The sequence below is a fragment of the Stegostoma tigrinum genome, chromosome 28 (genome assembly GCF_030684315.1).
Source record: "Stegostoma tigrinum isolate sSteTig4 chromosome 28, sSteTig4.hap1, whole genome shotgun sequence".
Taxonomy (NCBI): domain Eukaryota; kingdom Metazoa; phylum Chordata; class Chondrichthyes; order Orectolobiformes; family Stegostomatidae; genus Stegostoma; species Stegostoma tigrinum.
In genome coordinates this window covers 27,820,837-27,843,041 of record NC_081381.1, presented here as the reverse complement: position 1 = coordinate 27,843,041, position 22,205 = coordinate 27,820,837, and the positions used below count along the sequence as shown (strand labels likewise).

Sequence of the window (22,205 nt, the reverse complement as noted above, 5' to 3'; positions counted from 1 at the left end):
CAATATCCTGGCTGAATTACAATCTGAATTCCTGGTGAAAAGTCAGTGTCACCCAGGTCACATGTGGTCTCAGCATCTCATCCCTTACTCTGCTTTAGGATGCAGGTGACTAATAGAAACAGATAGAATAAGTATAAGACTCACTCTGTGCAGGCTTTGCACTGGTTGCCATGCTCATAGAATCCTGGTAGACACGGTCCACATTGAGCATCTGTATTATTCAAACCTGAAGTGACACATGGAACTGGGAGTCAGCTCAGAGTTATTGGTCAGTAAACCATGTAGCTGAAGCACTGTGATAGGTTAAGAAGCATCTAACCACAATGCGTGTTGTACGTGCCCATTGGCTTGAAAGGGGAACTCAGAGCTTTGGTATTGCTCCAGCCACAGAAATATAAATGACTGTCTTGAGAAGGAGCAAGTCAGTTATACATTGCTGTTAATTGTTGGCCACTTCGCAATCTATAGCCATGTAGAACAGTCCTAGTAACTATCTCTTAGGAAATCACCAATGTCTCTGACCTGGTCTTAATGTAGTTACTAGTCTAATAATAAGCTGATATAATCTGCTATCTTACTATAATGTAATGAACTACTTCTTGTTACTCAAGTATGTGCCTCTTCTGCCAAAGTGATTAAAACTTCAGCATTTAATAGCGGTAAGCCCCATAGACTAATATTATGAGAAGGGTAGGTCGACCCAAATCTATCCAAAGAATCAGGTGCCAGCTGTGGGCATCTATATTAAATACACATGCCCAAAGAAATGAATGACCCAGTTGTGGGACAGAGCATGAGATGATCTATTCATCCTCAGTTTGACTTCATTCCCACTTTATTCTCTCCCAGACACCAATTTGACTCCAACTCGTTATTGAAGCCAGAGTCTCATGCAGAGGGTAACATATTCACCAAAGTGATCCACAAAAATAGTTACATGGAGAGACCAGAGAAACTGCACTAAGAAAACTAAAGACATTTGATAGAAGGCACAAGCATTATAACCAGTTTTAATGTAGCTAACAAGAACAGCAATTTGCACTGTGCTGTAATGTTCTATGTTCTATGAATATCTAGAATTTAGGGTCAGGGGACCAGCCCTGATTTTCTCTCCTACTGCACAACCATCCCCCCTGCCAATTCTCCACCTTCAACCATGTCCTTGATTCTAATTCTGTACCCCCCTCCCACAACTACACTCTCCTAATTCTCCGCTGCAGCCACCTCCCAATTCTGCACCCCACCAGCCCCCGATTCTCTCCCGTATAACCCTACCTCTACCCACGCATAATTATATTTATCCACTCGTTACTTCCTGGAAAACCCCTCCCTCACTAACTTGACTCACCGATGTCCCACCCCTTCACCAAGCTAAGACTCCACAAAAAAGCCTGCCTCCTCACTGTACTGATCCCTTCTCCCAAATAGCCTGACCTTCCCAATAAGCTCTACTTCACAATAACGCCTTCGCTATAACCAAAATAAGATGCTCCTTAAACTGACTTATCAACATCCTTTCAAAACTTTGCCACTGTCACTAAGATGGTCAGTACTCACAGGATTTAGTGACGTGCCTGTTGTTACATTTGGAACAATTCTGACAGTAGAAGCTCAGACAGTTGACATGATGACATTGCTTGAATTGGTGGGGTTGGCAGCCACACACTGTGTTATTGTCAGCGTTGCAGTTACGAAGAACAATTTGGAACTCTTGAGGGAAAGAAACACATCAGTCAACCACCGGATCCAATCCCAATAAGCGGAAAAGATCAGGAGAGGAGAGAAATACAGTGAGTGTGACACATGAGGAAAATTAACAAGATACACAGAGATGTAAAGAAATGGATGTGAGTTTGCTCGCTGAGCTGGAAGGTTCGTTTTCAGACGTTTCATCACCATTCTAGGTAACATCATCAGTGAGCCTCCGACGAAGCGCTGGTGTTATGTCCCGCTTTCTATTTATCTGGTTAGGTTTCCCTGGGTTGGTGATGCCATTTCCTGGATTGGTGATGTCATTTCCTGTTCTTTTTCTCAGGGGATGGTAGATTGGTTGGAGGCTCACTGATGACGTTACCTAGAATGGTGACAAAACGTCTGAAAACGAACCTTCCAGCTCAGCGAGCAAACTCACATCCAGAACCTCAACCTGAGCTACAAATCTTCTCAAAACTCATGTAAAGAAATGGATACAAAAAGGCTTGAACTTCAATATTTACAAATTGTAGGCTGACGCATGAGACATTCCCAGTACAAACACGTTGCTAGAGGATTTACCATGTGAGTTGCAGAACACAACTGGTTAAAGAGCCAGCTGGAGAAGGTGGAACCCACTTACCTTTATCACACAGGGTACAGCTCTGACACTTGCTGCTATAGTTCTCAAAAGCGAGATAAGTGTCCTTTGGGCATCTCTTGCAAACTGGCATCTCACCATTCTTCACACATGAGCTGGTTACATAGGAACCTGAAAATATCAAACCCAACACAGTCAACAGCTGTTCCCAACATTGACCAATCATTAGCACTCCTCAGATGATGCACTCATCTAATTCCTGCACTGTTCCACATGCCCAGATGGGTATAAAATGATTAATCTGCATGTGTAATGGATGTGGAAGGGACACACAGGTTAATGGGGATACAGGGAATGGCCCTATGATTGGCTGTAGTGTATTGAGGGGATACAGATGAAGTCAGTACTGAGTGTAGATGGGTACAAAAGGTATAAGTGTGGAAGCAGAGGCAGTACATGAGCATGAATTGTATCAGAGATAATGGGAACTGCAGATGCTGGAGAATCCAAGATAACAAGGTGTGGGGCTGGATGAACACAGCAGGCCAAGCAGCATCCTTGTGCTCCTGAGATGCTGCTGGGCCTGCTGTGTTCATCCAGCTTCACACTTTGTTATCTTACATGAGCATGAATGTTTGTTTTCAATTGATTTTACTTTCCTTTGTACAAAATTTAATGGAACCCTTGGACAGATCTCATGGAACACCAGTGTACTGTGGCACACTGGTTTAAAACCACTGTCCTGGGGTGATTGGTGGCAAAGTGATTAGAGACGTTACTCTGGGACAAAATTAATTGATACTTGGAAAAATGAATTAAATAAAGATAAACATAAAACATAAGTAAACTAAAGTCAACTTGGATTTGTTAAAGGCAACTTGATTGAATCTGTGATGAAGCAATAGAATGGGTTAATGAAGATATTTCAGTTCATGTTACATTAATGAACTTTCAAAGGGTATGAGTAATATATCAAATAATAGGCCTGTTAGTAAAATAAAAGTGCAAGAGAGCAGAGGGAAGTGGCAAAAATTTGGTTTTAGACTGTGGAAATGTGCACAGTGACATTACTCAGAGGATGGTACAAGGTTCATAACTTTGAAGTGTGATACAAATGTAAATGTAATAAACAATGAGGACCGAAATATCAGTGAAGTGGGAAGACACATGGCCAATTAATTTTATCTCACTAAAGTGTTAAGCGATTCATTTGCAATGAATTGGAAGGTCAATATATACCAAATTTTAAATGACATGCAGGAACAAAGAGACCTGGGGGTGTGCACACAAAAATCCCTGAGGGTGGCAGGACCTGCTGAGAAGTCCGTTCGTCAGGGAGAGAGGTTCCATGGTTTTCTAAAAAGCAGAATAGTCCACCAAACTAATGAAGCTGGGACGCAAAGAAAGAGAATGAGAAGAGACTGATAACTAACATAAAAGGGCAGAATAAGTCTTCTCTGAGCATTTAACTAGGAAAAGGGTGGTAAGAAGTGAACTGGAGCTAATACTGGGACTACAAAATGGATTAAACGTGGAGGTGGAAGCATAGCTGAGATATCTGTATCTATCTTTGACAAGGAAGAAGCTGCTGCCCAGGTCATACTGAAGAAGAAAATAGTTTAGATATTTCAAGGGTTTAAAATTGAAAATGAGAGGGTACCAGTTAACTGTCCATACTCTAAGTTGATGATTACAAGGTGTGAAGGAGAGTGGAATTTACAGAGGCCATAATTTCCTGATCTTTCTTAGACTCAGGGTGGTGCCAGATTAGGATTGTTACATCTGTGGTCAAGAAGGAGGGTATAAAGTTAAACTCAGCAAATATAGGCATATCAGTTTAAGCCTGTATAATTTAGGACAAAATAAATAGTCACATGAGCAAACAAATGTAGGTTAAGTAAGGAGAGCTGGCAAAGATTAGTTAAGGGCAAATCAAGTTTGATTAACTTACTTCAATATTTTAATAAAATAGTAGACAGGATTGTTGAGGGTAATGATGTACATGGACTTACACAAAGGATTTAAAACAAATGCACAACAGATTTGAGAATAAATTTAGTGTTTGTGGAATAAAAGGGGTAGTGGCAACATGGAAATGAAACTGGCTGAGTGATGGGAAACAAAGGGTAGTGGTGAACATGTGTTTATCAGATAGGCGGAAAGTTTATAGTCGATTCCTCAGGGACTGGTTTTAGGATCTCTGCTCTTCCAGATATTTATCAAGACCTAGAGTAGCAGATGGAGTTTAATTTGGATAAGCATGACTTATTGAATTTTGCTAAAGTGAACAAGGGCAGGACTTACACAGGGACCCTGGGTAGTGTTGTCAAACAGAGAGACCTAGGGTTTCAGGTACATAGATCTGTGAAAGTTGTGTCACAGATAGTCAGGGTGTTTAAGAAGATGTTTAGCACACTTGTCTTCATTGGTCAGACTATTGAATATGGGAGTTGGGACATCATGTTAAGGTTGGACAAGATATTGGTGAGGCCACTTTTGCAGTACTGTGCACAGTTCCAGGCACCCAGTTATAGGAAGGATGTTATTAATTTGGAGAGGGTTCACAACATTGCTGGGACTGGAGGGTTTGTGTTATAAGAAGAGGCTGGATGGGCTGGGCCATTTTTCACTGCAGCATAGAAGGTTGAGGAGTGACCTTATGGAGGTTTATAAGATCAAGAGGGGTACAAATAAGCTGAACAGCAAAGATCTTTCCCATAGAGTGGGGAAGTTCAAGACCGGGGGTGGGGGATAATTTTAAGATGAGAGGAGAAAGATTTAAAAGGGAACTGAGGGGGTAACTTTTCCACAATGAGTGTAGTTCAATGTGGAAGTGACCTGCCAGAGGGAGTGGTAGAGGCAGGTACAATTCCAACATTTAAAAGACATTCGGACAGGTACACGAATAGAAAAGGTTTCGAGAGATGTGGGCCAAATGCCTTAGGAATAATGTGAAGCAAGAGAGAGGGTGCAGAAGAAAATTCATTGGGACAATTCTAGGGATGAGGAACATCAGTTATGAGGGTAGACTGGAGATGATTGGACTATTCTATTTTCGATCACAGAAGGTCAAGAGGAGGTTTGACAGAAGTATCCAAAATGAAGAGGGATCTGAACAGGGAAACTGGGAGAAATTATTCCTATGTGTGGAAGAATTGAGAATGAGAAGACGTAGATTTAAGCAAGGGAAGCCATGCTGTCATGAGAAAAAGAACTTTCACACAGCAAATAGGATCTGAAAGTGCAGTAGATGGAGACTCAATTGAGACTTTAAAAGGGGACTTGAATAATTATTTGAATAAGAGAGAAGCACTGCAAGAGAAAAAGGCAGGGGAGCAATTAGAATCATAAGATCCCCACAGTGTGGAAGCAGGCTATTCAGCCCATCGAATGCTTGGGTGGATTGCTCCTTCAGAGAGTCAACCCAAACATAGTGGGTCAAATTGCCACTTTCTGTGCTGTAACCATTCTATGATTTGGTTGCGAAAAACATTACAAGCCTCAGATGGAGTGATGCATATAATTCTGGGCACCAAGTTTTAGTGCACAGAGTAAAACCAACCTGCAGGGCACTTTTTGCAGCAGAGCGATGTTTTTGCATCCGGATATAAGTTGTTTGGACAAGCTGGGACGCTTCGCTTCCCTCGTCTCTGCTCTCCATTATTCCAAAGTCCCAGCTGCCTGCCTTCCCTCAAACTTATCATCATATCCAATCCTGTTTGCGATTGATTCCAGGAGACACCCGCTGTCCAATGACTGGAGTTTCCAGAAGCAGATATTGTGACACAAAGCTAGGAAGTGGAGAACTTGAGTTAGGCTGCAACTCTTCACGATCACAGAAGAACAGGTAATGTTTCCAGCTGACAGACACCAGCCTCTGTAGTCCTAGCTGATATGCACCAACATCTCTACATATCTTTAGGTTCCTGGCTGGGACACAGGAATGCTGGCTCTGTTACAGCAGACAATATCTGTTCTCTAAGTGAATATATATTTTTAACCAACCTGATCAGACATGTAATGAAACACCTCTGAGGCAGTCAGGATTTGAACCTAGACCTTCTGGCCCAGAGGTAATGACACTACACTTTGGCTAATTTACAGCAACACCCTGCACTTCCTGGCTAATATTCAGCAATTTCAGCTAGTATACACCAAGATATGTATCTCTTGACAAACATACTGCAGCACCTGTCCCTTGCAACTAATGTCTGTTATTGATAAAACATTAGTTCTATTATGAAAGAGGTAGTGACAGAGCATTTAAAAATACATAATATGAACAAGTGGAGTCAGCATGGCTTTTTGACAGGAATATCATGCCTGACAAGTTTGTGAGAGTTCTTTGAGAACATAACAAGTAGGATGAATAAAGTAGAAGCTGTGGACGTAATGTACTCAGATTTTTCAGAAGGCATTTGATAAGGTACCACATATTGGGTTCTCATAAGAGTCCATGGTGTTGGAGGTAGTACATTAGCTAACTAGTAGAAGACAGAGTTGGGATAGTGGGGGACAACCGGTAACTATTGGTGTGCCACAGGAATCACTGCTGGAGTCATAGTTATTAACAAATTGAATGGGGGAAGTAAATGCTCTGTTGCTTAGTTTGGGGCTGAAATAAAAATTGGCAAGAAGGCAAACAGTGAAAGATTATACAAAGAGTCTATAAAGGAATATAGGCAGGTTGAGTGATTGGGCAAAAACTTGGAGATAGAATACAATGTAGGGAAACATAGGGTTATGCACTTTAGCAGGAAGAATAGAGTGGGTGAATATTATTTAAATGTAGAAAGCCTGGAGAAAACTGCAGAACAGAGGGATTTTTTAGTCCTCATCCTTGAATCACAAAATAAACTAGCATCCAAGTTCAGTGGTGAAATAATTACACAGAGACCAGTATCCTGTTACCAAGTCACAATTTATTTACATGTATACAGTATGTGCCCTCTGACTCGCCAACTCCAAGCCAGTCCATAGACTGAGAAGACCTTTTGAATCTCTTGTTTATATGTCAACCAGGGCTCCCTGATTGGCTCATGTAGACAGCAACAGTCAAGGATCTCATAGTCAATGGATCCACCTGGCCATGCTACAAATCGCTACAAGTCGGTAATAGGGAAGGCAAATATTGACCTTTACTTCAAAGGGAATGGGGTATAAAAGTAAGGAGGTTTTGCTTAAACGATTCAGCATTAGTTAGATCATAGCTGGAACACTGTGAACAGTTTTAGGCCCCTTATTGAAGGAACAATATATTGGCATTGGAGGCAATCCAGAGAAGGTTCACTAGGTTGCTGCTACTTATGGAGGAGTGTATTATGAGGAGAGATTGAGTAGATTAGGCATGCGCTCAATGGAATATAGAAGAATGAGAGAAACTTACAAGTTTCTTAGAGGGCTTGCAGAGGGCAGTTGCAGAAAGCTTGTTTACCATTGTAGGAGAATATCAGACCACAGGGCATAATCTTAGAATAAGGGATCACACATTTAAGATAGAGATAAGGAGGAATATTCTCTCTTAGAGGGTTGTAAATCTGTAGAATTCTTTACCACAGGGCACTGTTGAGGCTGGGTCATTAATTATATTCAAGGCTAAGGTAGATGAATTTTTTAATCAATAATGGGATCAAGGGTCACAACCATAAAAACAAAATCACAAATTACTGGAAAAACTCAGCAGGTCTGGCAGCATCTATGGAGAGAAATCAATGTCAGCATTTCAGGTCCAGTGGCCCTTCTTCAGAACTGATAGTCGCTGGGAAAAAATTTGCTTATTTATGTGGAAGATGGGGGGGTGCAGGGGAGGGGGGAGTGTAAACAATTAGTGGAGATAGAGCCCAAAGAGAGGAAAACAGTTGGTCAGACAAAGGGGTGGGTAAAGGTCAGCCTGGGGGGATGAATAACTGCTAATGGGGACTACCAGTAGCTGACAGTGGGTTGTGTGTGGTGGCAGCCCCATGTGAAGACAAGGCCTGGGTGTGTGGGTTTGAGGTAAGGACATGTCCTCATGCCCTAAAATTATTGAACTCGGGTGTTATGGGGAAAAAGCAAGAAAGTGGAGGTGAAGATCATCAGATCAGCCACAATCTCATTGAATGGTAGAACAGACTTGATCGTCTAAATGGCCACCTTCTGCTCCAATGTTTTGTATTATACAATAATACCCAGAATACCTGTGCCAGCTAATATATAACAACATCTGTACCTCCTAGCCAAAGCATAGCAACACCTGCACCCTTTGCTATTTTACAGCAAGCATTTTCCAGCCAAGCAGGTTTATTAAAGCAACAGCTGAGTCCTCCAGATATACAACAAAGCCTTTATGCTGAACATACAGATTAATATTGACTCACCCTTGCAGGCTAATATATTATATATCATCTGCAATCTTAGATAATATTAGGGTAGTTTCAGAAATGAGTGGAGGATTATTTTCCAGCATTGCGTTCTCAGAAATGTTGTTGAAATGCCCACCTAAAATATCCTATTCTGTTTGGGCACAGGTCGCTGTAAGTGCCCTCCTGATGCCCTTACTCCAACCCATTTGCTTTGGTTCCACTTTTTTTCACATTGACCCTTCCAGACTGGCCCACCACTGTCGATCTGTTGGATTTTCTCTTTCATTCATACTTCATCCCCTTCAGCCCCATTCACAGGCTGCCACAGAGACATTTACAATGCTGTGATGTCATTGGTTTGGTGGCCAGGATGTTACATATACTTTTTTCTAAAAAAAAGCTAAACTATCAAACACCCATTATTCACTATCTAGCAGCTCTGAAGAGATCATGCTGGGAAAATGTTCACTTTCTCGCCCCTCAGGTGCTGCCAGACCTGCTTAGTTTCCACAATGTTCTGTGTTCGTTACGTTGTTAGGTGCAAAACTTGACCTTTATTAAAGGGGAGGTAGTCCGGAGGAATTTGTTTTATTTTACTGGCAGCTACACAGTCAGAATTAGCTGAAGATTGCCTTTCTCCGTTCACGTCGCGCCAGTAGTTATGTAACGCAGCACTGTTTCCCCAAATTCGTCTCACTGGGGCTTTGAAAGTGTTTTGGGAAACTGCTTGATGTGATTGTGCTGTGCCACCGAGGAGATAGTTTGACTGATTAACGCCACTTCTGAGAAGTGCTGACTGGAGGGTGAGGGGCAAAGTGAGGAAATGCTGTGTCTGTGTCACACTTCCGCTCAATTCGCCTCCACCACATCACCTCTCGGGGCCCTGACAGGGGCGACGAAGCAGTGCTGGAGATCTAGAGTATGTGGGCAAAGCCTAGATTGTGTCTCTCTAGAACCGACTGCTGGAAATCCCCCGCGATTTCCACAGCCTGCGTACTATGTAACAGCTTATTGTAGCTCAACTGTCACCCATTGATAGAAAATCCACCCAAGTTCCAGCACTGGTCAGCTGATCTAAAAAAAAGTCGTCAGCGATGGAAAATGTAAGTAGGTTGGTGTCACTGGGACAGGAGCAGGTCATAAACTCATTTAACTGCGACATTCTGTAACAGTAACTCGGCAGGGCCAAGGCTCGTTGGTAACAGAGTCTGTAGGTTCAGTTCCCACTCTGATTACTCAATGACATATTCCAGACTGACCCTTTGGAAGGGGGAAGAAATGAGGGAGTGCTGCACTGATTGTGGGGCATTATAAAGTGAGTGCCACATTGTTGGTGGGATAGGGTTGAAGGAGTGCTGCATTATGGAAGATACTTTGAGAGGTTAAACTGATGCCTCATCTACCCTCATAGATAGATGCAAAGCTTCCCTACCACACTAAGGATTTTCCCCATTGTTCTGATCAATATAACCAATACAGAATTCTTGGGCGTGGGAGCTCACTATGCGCAAAATGGTTGCTGTGTTTTCTTCACAAAGTGACTATACCTCAAACAGAATTAACTGGTAATAAAATGCTTTAGGATGCCTTGTGGATGTACAAAGTGTCATTTTAAATCAATGCCTTTCCGTATAACTACTAGATTTCTCCCTACAAGATCATATTCTTGGTAAACCCTTTATACTGCAACCCCAGTATTGTTCAATTTAGCAGTATGATCCTTATACCACTTAGTGCATTGATCACAGTAACATTCTTTATAATGTTCTCAGTGCTACTAGGAATATTGATCCTATCTTGTTTATGTTGACAAGTCCTTTATTCCTCCCACCTTGTTGACAAAACTGTGTTGGTCTTTGTTGCTTTTATATTCTGTCTAATCTTCTGACCTACCACCTGTCTTTGTAAATTATACGTGTGTTTTCTTTAAGTTGGATACAATCATTGATATTTCTAGTTAACCATGGATGGTGGGTTGTTCATTTTAATTCTTCTCATTTATGAAAATGTATCTATTCTATGTATCCTGAAATATCCTCTTAAATACCTGCCACTACATCTCCATTTACTCATTCTTTAACCTAATTTGACAATTCACTTTAGCCAGCTCTGCTTTCATGTCCTTATAATAGCCCCAGTCTAAATTGTAAACAAATTTTTAGCCCCAGACTGAATATAAAATTAATTTATTTTACTATTGCTGCTAGCTAGGGGCAAGGTAACGGTCCAGTCGCCATTGTCTAACCAGACCATAACGCTGCTGTCTCAGAAAGAGACAAATAGTGGTCACCATGCAAAAAGTGAAGGGAGAGGTTGAAATGGACAGTCCTTCATGGTAACTTCAGCTAGTGCAGAAATTGAATCCACAATGTTGACATCACTCTGTATCACAAATCAGATGTCTGGACAACTAAGCTAACCATTACTATGAGATTGTTAACTATCCCTCTGTCAATGCACAATACCAGGTCTAGTAATGCTTCCTTTCTGATCAGCTCCAGAACATGGCATTCTAACAACCTATCCTGAAAACATTCTAGGAACTCCTCATCCAGGTTATCCTGACTTTTCCAGGCAACATGTAGATTAAAATCTCCCAGGCTTACTGCTGTGCCTTTCTGACGTGCACTCATTATTTCTTCCCTTATGTACACTTAACCAGACAGTTACTGGTAGGAACCTGTACGCCATAAGCACAAGCGACTTGTTGAATGTTTTATTCCTAAATTCTATGCAAACTGTTTCCAAATCTTGTTTTCTATAACTTAGGCTTTGCCTCTCCATTGTGCTAATACCATCATCACCATTTTGTATTTTCCTGTCATTCCTAAGTATCCACTACCCTTAAAGATTCAAAGCCTTCAAATTTCCATTTATCACCTTTGTAAATTCTGTTTTATCTGTTAGTTAACTTTTAGGTTCATCATTTCTAACCCCCCTCCCTGTCATGGTCTGTTTACCATTTCCAATACTAATAACTTTCTCTTTGGCCTTGACTCTACGCTTCAATTTACCACGTTTTCCCAAATTTCTTTGCTTCCACTATTTAGTTTGGAATTCTCTCTACTTTCCTAGTTGTGTGGTTGACAAGAACATGGCCTTCTCACAGTTCAGGTGTAGACCACCCCATCTTTATAAATCTTACTTTCTCCAGTAATGGTGCCAGTGCCTTTGTCTCTAATTGGAAGCCATCTCTACTACACCAGTCTTTAAGCCGTAAGGTCACAGTAACCGACCAGCGCCTGTCCTAAGAACTTCTCCCCTTTGACATCCCCCTGTACTGTCTACCAGCTTAGGATCCATTCCTCTTCTGACACTCCCATCCCCACCCAGGAAACCAATTGCTCTCTGCACTTGTCCAGGAATTAGAGTCGTCTAACACAGAAACATATCTTTCAGTCCAACTCGTCCATGCTGGCCAAGTTTCCCAAACTAAATTAGCCCCATTTGCCAGCACTTGACCCATATCATTCTGAACCTTTTCTGTTCATGGACCTATCCAAATGTCTAATAGATATTGTAACTGTACCTGTATCTACCACTTCCTCTGGCAATTCATTGCACATATGAACTACCCTCGGTGTGAAATAGTTGCCCCTCAGGTCCCTTTTAAATCTTTCTCCTCTCACCTTAAAATTCTGCCCTCAAATTTTGAACTCCCCTATCCTGGGGGGAAAAAAACTTTGCTTTTCACCTTACCCATATCCCTCATATTTTGATAAATCTCTACAAAGTCATCCCTCAACCTCTGTGTTCCAGTGAAAAAAGTCCCAGGTTATCCAGCCTCTCCATTTAACTCAAACCCTCCAGTCCTGGTAGCATCATTGTAAATCTTTTCTGCACCCTCTACAATTTTTTTTGGGGAGAGATACTAATGGTGACTCCTTACAAAACCATCAGGTGAGTTGGGTAGGAGTAAGAAAAAGTAGTTCCTGTCCAGTGAGACACACTTCCTATTTTCAAACTACCCTGCTCTGTTCAAGCCCACCTCACTATGTGATGAGCTGGTATCTTTTCTGCTACTATGCTGACCCAGGAGATCAATGAAACAAAGGCCACAATCCAACTCCCAACTAAATACAGCAATTTAACGTAATCTCAAGAAATTAGGTCATGGCTCTTTCCAGCGTGGGGTTGCATCAGGGACGTTATCTGAAACCTTATCTTCATGTACACACACTCACACACACGCACACACATACACACACACAAACACACACACGCTGAGATATTCAAGTGAGATCTCCTTACTGTGCAATAACTCACTGTAAAAGTCAAGCAGGACATTCCCCCTCCTTTCTCAGGCACCTACTCTCGGGGTCCCAGCTATATTGTGCTGGCTTTTCATTACATAACTTTAAAAACTAAGTGTGATCCAGCTCTTCAACTGAGTGAGCACTGCAGCCAGAGTGCAGCAAGGATTAGTCATCCCAGGCCAATAGGGATGTCCCCAAACTGGGTAACAACACAGTCTGGCATCTTAGTTTGATGCTTTGTATTTGCCTCAAATACAATTAGTCACTTCCAAAAGTGAGGCTGGTTAGTGTAAGGTCATCTCAATGACCATCTGCTGGACTATCAGCTGTCATGTTAACCTGGGGACAGAGCCTGAGTGATGGAGAACAGAAGACTGTGTCGAATGAAATATCAATGCAGTCATACCTTTATCAAACACAATTCACCAGAACTGGCACGGGTTTGCCTTCACCCTCGTGTCTAATCCACATTTCACCTTTGCCTTTATTTTGATACCCCACTCAGCCTTGACCCTGCGCTAATTGTGACCTCCTCAACTCCTCCTCAAAATCCTGACAAGGTTGATCCCACTCTGTTAAAAGTGGAAAGGGACTTGTTGTCAGGATTGCGAGGAGGAGCTGATGCACTGGCTTTTCTGAGATGGGTTATTTTTAGATTTTGATTTCTTATTTCATTTGTGGGATTTGGATCACACAAGACCAGCACTTATTGTCCATACTTCACTATTCCTTGAGAAGATTGCAAGCCACCTGCTTGAACAAAGGCACTTGGGAAGTATAAGCACACCCACCGCATCTTCGGGAGTTGCAGAATTTTGACCCAGTGACTGTAATTTAATGGTGAAATGGTGACTTCCAAGTCAGACTAATATACAACTTAGATGGGAACCTGCAGACAGTGGTATATCCTTTGTGCTGATGTCCCTGTCGACCTAATGTGATGCTGATGGTGGGATTGGGAGGTGCTGTTGAAGAAAGTTTGATGCATTGCACCAAGTTTAGAACACAGACCTCAGGGTCTTGGGATTGATTCCAGCCTCACAGATGTAAGTTTTACACTGAATGGATGGACAATCCTGAATGGAATGATAAAACTAACTGCTCAGACCAAAACACAATGATGCTGGCACACATCAGTTAATATTCTATGAAAGCTCGTGGTTAGATTCATTGATGGTTGAGTTCTGCACTATTCTGTAACCACCTTGCCCGTACATCTCGGCTAGAAGTCTAGGTTCAAGTCCCACCTCAGGGCTCAATGGCCACTATATGTCATAGCATGGTCAAACACATTGACATTCCAATACACCTATGGCAGGCTATAAGAGTGGACAAGTCTCGTAGCCAGCCAGGATAGTTGCAGAACAATAGCTGCCTCATGTTTGAAAAAACATATGTAGGTTCTTGGCATGACCAAGGATCTTTCTTGTTCCAAGGGACTGCCCCACACACACACACACACTGGGGTCTTTCCTGGGGGCAGTGTAGTGGGAGCATTACTCTGCAAACTATGCTATACCTCCCCACAGAATATTTGATGGAATTTTACAGAGGGAGCATTCCTCTGCATTTAATTCTTGCTGTAGATGCCCTGTGATCATTTGATGATAACACTGGTCCCTGATCTACTTTTCCTCAGTGATCCTTGTATAAAATATTTGTTAAAATTAAACTTAAAAGCTAGAATGTCAGGGAAAGTTATATTTAGAGACTTTTACTTAATAGCGGACTGTTTCAATCAATGGTGATGCAGTATTCTGTTTACTTCATGGATACAGTGTGTGCAGGAACCAGTTATACAAATAATGGCACATAGGCGCTTCACAAAGCGAGGAAACTAGCTGTTACATAACTACTCTAATATACTGCGATTATAAAGGCAGTAGACTAAAAACAGCAACAACATCTACACACCCTTGGGAGATGGAATCTTGCAGCATATATCGCCTCCTCACATATTTTCCTATGAGAGAGACCAGGTCTTTGACATCTAATTGGCTTCTGACTCCATTTAAACAGTCTGCTTCACTTGTCTTCATATTCCACGGCTCGATTTGCCTTTGTGGGAAAGAGTTCCAGCTGTCCTCTTTCTCATCTCCTCTTCTGACGCTTCAGCGCACCATTTGCTGAGTCAGTTTTACTGATTTCTGCATCTCTTTGAAATCTTCAATATTAACGAATGAACTTCAGCCCAAGAGAGAATAACCGGCTATAAAATCACTAGGTAAGGATGCTAATTATTCAGACATTAGTGCAAGCCCCTGCTCTGGCACCAATATCCCCTGGAGGCCCTGAGCTGGCAAGCAGTTGTTTTCCCGGTAGTGTCCTGTTGGAAGTTGGTCAAGTTTTATGGAGCAGAATTTTAAACTTCTTGTAAATTAGATAAACTTAACAGTCAGAAAGCACGGCTGTGAGCAGTCCCAAATCTAGTGAAAATATCTGTCGGAACGAGGATTGAGAGTTAGATGAATTACTGATCCCACTTTGTGTGGGGCAGTTTGGTTCATGCATTAACAAGTTTCTGGAATGTTAGGATCCAGGCACTGAGCTTAGATCAGAGGGAGCTCAGAAAATTAAGACCAGTGCAAAGAGATCATCATAAAATAGGTGTATACAAGGTACAGGAGTGGCATCAATAGCTCAGTGGTGTTTCTTCTATGGCGCAATCTTACTGCTGATAAAACATTATGCAGAACAACTGGGATTTTGGACTCCACGTGAAACTGTTACTTGTTTCAATACATTTCACTCATTTTTTTCCCCCCAAAGTTTCCCATCGCTGTAAACTGAGTGTCTCAGCTTCCTGCTTTACAATGTGTACCCACCCCACTCTAGAGTTACACAGCACAGAAACAGACCCGTCAGTCTAACATGTCCCTGCCAACCCGATATCCTAAATTAATCCAGTCCCATTTGCCAGTGTTCGGCCCATGTCCCTCTAAACCCTTCCTATTCATGTGCCCATTCAGATGCCTTTTAAATGTTGTAATTGTACCAGCCTCCACCACTTCCTCTGGCAGCTCATTCCATTAATGCACCACCCTCTGCATGAAGAAGTTGTCCCTTAGGTCCCTTTTAAATCTTTCCTCTCTCACCTTAAATCTAAGGCCTCCAGTTCTGAACTCCCTCATCCTGGAGAAAACACCTTGGCGATTCACTCTATCCATGCCCCCCCATGATTTTATAAACCTCCACAAGGTCACTCCTCAGCCTCTGATGCTCCAGAGAAATAGTCGCAGCCTATTCAGCTTCTCCATATAGCTGCTTAGGCACATGTGGGCTGTGTGTAAATAAGGGAAGGTGGATGGAGGATTGTAATGGAGGTTGGTTAGCTCCCCCCTCAAACTGTAATACCAGTCATACTCAACCGTTATGGGGTCATAGAAAACTGGATAAACCCCAATACAAAAATAATTCTTACTCTGCAGGCAGCTGTTCACACACAGCAAGGAAGAATGGAGTACGCAGCACACTCAATCAAGTGAAATGAGTGATGGACAGCCCAGGAGGTGGTCACTCTGCCTGAGTCCATGCTGGTACTCAGCCAAGTAAAATAATCAATCTTGGTCCCCTGCTCGATTCATTTAGCCCTGCAGATCTATTTTGTTCAACTGCCAGACCAATTTTCTTTTGGAATCCACTTGCACACCCTTGTCGGCAGAGACTCCCAGGTCAAGAACATTGAAATGAAAAGTTATCCTTTAAAAAGAATTGCATCACCTACTCTACAAAACTATCCTTCTGCCAAGTGTGGAATAATCCCAGTGTGTGGAGGGATGGCAGGGCAGTACAGCATGCTGGCTATGGAAATGTATCAGTAGTCATCAGTGGACACCATATCCAGGAGCCTAAATACCCTACACACAAACCTAACACAGAGATTAAACAAAATGTGCAGATGTTGTAAGACTATCAGACAGCAGTCTGAAACTTTCCTCCAACTGAAGATGTTCCATTCATGTTTGTCCCTCACATTTCTCTGTTTGTTTAGTCACGGTTTTTCAGTTTCCAAAAAAACAAATATTTTCCATACATCTCATTTCAATTTGAAAAATAAGCAAAGGATGCAATTCAAAATAAGGCACATCATAAAACACAAACAAGAGATAGATAAATGTGAGCTCATCTACCTTGCACAAAGAATAGAACAAAGTACATTCTAAACAGTGAGATGCTACAAACAGTGAAGGACCAGGGACACATCGTTAAAATGTCACAAACAGATACAGAAAAGAATCAAACAGACTAAGGGAATGGTAGTTTTTACACGTAAGAAATAGAATACAAATGAGTAGAAGTCATGCTTAGCTACACAAAGCGCTGGGTAGATAACACCTGGAATAATGAGTGTAGTTCTGTGCCGCATACTTCAGGAAGGATATATTTGAGGGAGTTCTCTATAACTGATCAAATTATGCAGGCGGTTTGCAAAAATCAGAGTTGCAGTCTCTGGAATTTGGAAATTTCAGGGTGATTTAATGAAGGTTTTCAAGGGCTTAATGAGATTGGGCGATGTAGATCAAGAGAAATTATTTCTACTATTTGGGAAGTCTGCAACAAGAGGTCATAGTCAAAAGTTGTGATCATTTCAGGATCAAATAATAAAAAAAACACTCTATGAAAGGCAAAGGTTGGAACTGTTTTCAGCCAATGGAAATTGATGCTGGCTCAGTTATTAATTTTAAATCCAAGATTGAGTGTTTTCTTATTAATTAAAGATCTAAATGGACATTGGCAAGGGAAGGTATATACACCTAATTAACCAAACAACCAAAATTTAACTGAATGACAGGACAGGCCCTGTGGGTTCAAAAGGTCTTGTCATGCTTCTATTTTCCCTTAACACCTAGCCCAAGACAGGACCCTGTCTGTTGTGATTAGAATGAAGTTAGCCAGCTGGACATCATAGAATCAGAGTTCCCTGAATGGGGCTGTTAAACTGGTCCAATCGGGGAGCCCTGGCTGACAGATATAAACAGGAGGGTCAGAGGTTCTGTTCACTCCAGGAGCCAGCTCCAAGGTAGGTGGATCAATGTCAAGTATAATGTGTAAATAAAGGGTGACTTGCTGATGGAATATCAGCCTCTCTGGAGTTAATTCAGTGATAACGAGAGACAAACACTAAAACTTGCCATCTTTGAGTTAGAGTAAACATTTCTGGCATCATGCCACCATTTGGGAAGCTTGCCTTATTTGATCCTGCCATTGAAGACCATGCCCAGTATGTAGAAAGAATGCATTATTTTTTCCACACAAGTGATGTTTAGGTAACAGAAAAGCAGTGAGTAATTTTTCCTGACAGCATGTGGACCCGCAGCTTTACTGGTTATTTGGAGTCTAACTTTCCCTGAGGCACCAGACACTAAGACCTTTCAAGAGTTGACGGATTTAACAAAGGAATTGTGACCTCAAGCCTCCTCAATTTCTGAGATGCGATCAATTTTACACAACAGTTCAAGAATCAGGGGAATCTTATTGAGATTTTTGACAAGGTTCGGATGACTGGCAGAGGCATGTCACTTGGGTCTAACCCTTAATGAGATGCTGAGGTTCTGTTTGTTCAGTATGTGGGATTAATGATGTAACTGTGCACAAGTACCTGTTAGGTAATGCCCAATTGGACTTCAGTCAGGCGCTACAGCTGGCTTTGTTGTTAGAAAATGTGGCAAGTGGAGCTTAAGAGTTACAGATTATTCTGATGGAATGGACACCCTCGCCAGTCTGACTGGGCTTGGGGGACACTATTTGAGTAAAGGTACTTGCATAATCCCAGTCAGGACATAACCTGAACAGAGGCACTCTGGGTCAGCACACAGCAAAACCCCAAAACAAAGCAACGCCTCAGCCAAATGATTAACATCTTCAGGGTCTGGACTGGCAAACCATTGTAGTTGCTGCTGATATGCGGACTCGAGACAGAAAAACAGTCCCATGAGACCTAAATTGAGTAAGAGTACTCACAGGCTGGTATCCAGGAGAGTACACACCTTGGAAAGCCCATCTACATCTGGGCTGGAACAGTTAAATTGCTGAGCAACATTCAAATCCGAACTACTCCAAATAAACGTCTGGTTAAATGGTCACCCAGTTCTAATGGAGGTTGATAGCTGCACAGCTGTTTCAGTGCTGGCAGAAGCAATCTTTAACAAAACCTGCTCTGGATTCCAACCCTTAAGTTTGCATAAGACCTCGGCTAGACTGTGAACCTATACTGGGGAATGTTCACAGATTAAGGGTACAACTTTGTGGTTTTGGTCTCATATGAGAAGCAGCTGGTTCAGTTACTGCTGATTGTAATATAAGGCTCAGGCCCAAGCCTGATGGGGTGAAACTGGTTGAGAAAGATTCAATTTGAATGGTACATTTTCAATTAGCAAATGTCTGCCTGAGTGGGGTCTGAATTAAATACCAGGAAGGTTTTCAGGAATGTCTAGGGAGTATCAAAGGAGCCAAGGCCACCTTACCTGTTGTCTTGAAGCCATCCCATGATTCTGCATGGCCCACACAGTGCCATTTGCCTCACGAGAAAAAATAGAGGCAGAAATATGAAGCTACCATCAAAACAGTACAGTTTGTGGAATGTGCAGCTCAAGTAGCATAGATTGTGAGGTCTGATGGGTCGGTTTGCCTTAGTGGGGGCTTTTAAACAAGTGGTAACCTACTTCTCACAGCTGGATAAATACCCAATCCCTCACACAGAGGACTTAAATGCAAAGCTGGCAGGGGGCCTATTCTTCATGAAGCAGGACATGACCATGTGTATTTGCACCTGAGGTTAGATGAGGATCCCAGACATATGCTAAAATTAATACCCGTAAGGGTTTGTACCAATAAACGAAACTGCGAATTAGGGTATCATCAGTCTGTGTCATTTTTCAGAAGATGAAGGAGAACATTTTACAAGGTCTACCTCAGGTCGCCATTTATCTGGGTGATGTGCTAATACCTGGGAAGACCAATAAAGTGCAGTTAGACAACTTCGACATGGTGCTTAAAACATTTCTCCAAAGCTAGAGTACACCTTAGGAGGGAAATCTGTATGTTCCAGGTACTTGAAGTGACCTACTTGAGCTACAGAGTCAATAAGAGTAGGGTACACCCATTGGAAGATGAGGTGATGGTGATCAAAGGTGCCCTGGCTCCCACATCTGTGCCAGAGGTTACGCCTTTCCTTGATTTGGTGAATTATTACAGAATGTTCATACGTAACTTGTCCTCCACCCTGGCACCTTTATATCTGCTGTTGAAAAAGGGGCAGCATTGGAAATGGCCTTGTAGCCAAGACATAGCCTTTAGGGGAATGAAGAAGAAGCTATTATTGTTGAAGGAGATGGCCCACTACGATCCCAAGTGAGGTCTGATACTGACATGCGCAACCTCCACGTATGGTATCGGGTTAGTATTGCTCATTCGGCCAGCACAGAGGAATGCCTGACAGTGTATGCTTCCTGGACTTTGGCTGATGACAAATGAAGGTAACACTCAGATAGAGTAGGAAGGTTTGGCAGTCATCTTTGGTGTGAGATACTTCCACTGAGACCTTTACAGACATAAAGTTCTAACAATAACGGACTACAAAGCCCTGCTAGGTCTAGTCAGAGAAGACCGGGCAATGCTGCCCATTGCTTCAGGTCAAATTCAGTGTTGGGCTCTCATTCTAAGTGAGTACAATTACAAGTTGGAACACCGTCCAGGAGGCTAAGTAGCAAATGCAGGTGCCTCTTGCTGCCCCTCACTGGCAGATACATCTTGGTGGTGCCGCCACTAGAAGAGTCCATTCTGGTTTGAAGCTTTCTGGACACCCTTTTGTCACTGACAATATCAGGCTGAGAGTGTAAAATGATCCCATCATGGCAAAACTAGAACAACTGGTGCTGATGGGGGAAACAGAGGGGCCATCACAAACAGAATTGAAACCTTTCTGGACCCAGTGAGACCAGATCACCATACAGGATGGCATATAGTAATGGCGAGCAAGAGTGATTGTTCTGAATAAATGTTCCCACCAGATACTGGCTGAAACCCCCCAGGGTCATCTATGGGCTTCCAAAATGAAATGTTAGCAAGAGGTTATGTCTGGTGGCCAGGATTGTATGCCAAAATAGACATGTTGGTGGGGCAGTGCCCTGAGTGGCAACAAGGTCAAAAATTACTGTCAGAAGTGTCCTCACATTCATGGGAATGGCCGGGTAAACCCTGGACTTGGTTACACACTGACATTGCCAGCCCTTTCATGAGGTCAGTGTTCTTAGTCATTGAGGATACACATTAACAGTGGTTGGACGTGCATAGAGATAACAGAGTGTGGAGCTGGATGGACACAGCAGGCCAAACAGCATCTTAGAAGAACAAAAGCTGGTGTTTCGGGCCGAGACCCTTTTTTTCTGATGAAGGGTCGAGGCCCAAAACGCCAGCTTTTGTGCTCCTAAGATGCTGTTTGGCCTGCTGTGTTCATCCAGCTGCACACTTTGTTATCTTGGATTCTCCAGTATCTGCAGTTCCCATTATTTCTAGATGTGCATACAGTTCATTTGTCAAACATAGGATGATGATAGAAAGGCTGCGAGCAACGTTTGCAATACACAGGCTCCCAAAAGTGTTGGTCACAGACATCAGGCCATCATCTACCAGTAGGGAATTCAGGTATTTCCCAAAGTCAAATGGCATTTAGCATGTAAGGATAGCTCCATACCATCCATCGTCCAATGGTCTGGCAGAAACAGCAGTCCAAACTTTGAAGTCTCCAGCTTCACGAAATACCAAACTGTGCCAGTTCCTGTTTGATTCTAGGACCATTCCTCATGCAACTACAGGGATAGCTCCAGCAGAGTTGCTGGTGGGGAGAAAATTCCTCACCAGGTTAAATCTGATCTTCCCAGACCTGGGGGGGTGGGGGTGGTGGGTAGGGTGAAATGGTATCAGGAATTCTCTCACTCTAAGTGAGAGAGACAATTTACTTCAGGGGATGAGGTTTCATGTAGGAACCATGGAAGTGGCCCTGCATGGGTAAGAGATCAGGTCCTGTGACATACAAAGTTCAGGTAGGTGAGGCAGTCCTGAACAAGCACGTGGACTGTGTGAAAGCTGCAAACTCACAAGCGGGGCAAGAACAAAACCTGCCCGGCCCCTCAGAACAGCTACAAAGGCTGTCGGAACCTGTACGTCCTCCCCCTCGATCTAGCAATGAAGAAAACTCTTCACAGTGAGGTGGACACAGCAGATGTCGCAGCCTCAATCCCATTATCACCCAAAGAAACTCCAGGTGCAAGAACCAGGCTATAATCCAGTAAATGCCACCAGTATCTGAGTCGGAAT

The 22,205-nt window shown here is 42.6% G+C and overlaps 1 protein-coding gene across 1 annotated transcript in view; it reads right to left on the bottom strand.

The window, feature by feature from the left end:
- The window catches only part of LOC125466638 (tumor necrosis factor receptor superfamily member 25-like), a 28,237-nt gene that overhangs the window by 3,955 nt on the left and 2,077 nt on the right, over positions 1-22,205 (bottom strand). The window contains exons 2-5 of the mRNA XM_048561430.2: positions 5,856-6,084; positions 2,336-2,464; positions 1,558-1,710; positions 145-226 (exon numbers count right to left, since the gene is read on the bottom strand). Coding sequence (XP_048417387.1) covers positions 145-226; positions 1,558-1,710; positions 2,336-2,464; positions 5,856-6,084 — 593 coding nt within the window. The remainder of the gene's footprint in view (positions 1-144; positions 227-1,557; positions 1,711-2,335; positions 2,465-5,855; positions 6,085-22,205) is intronic.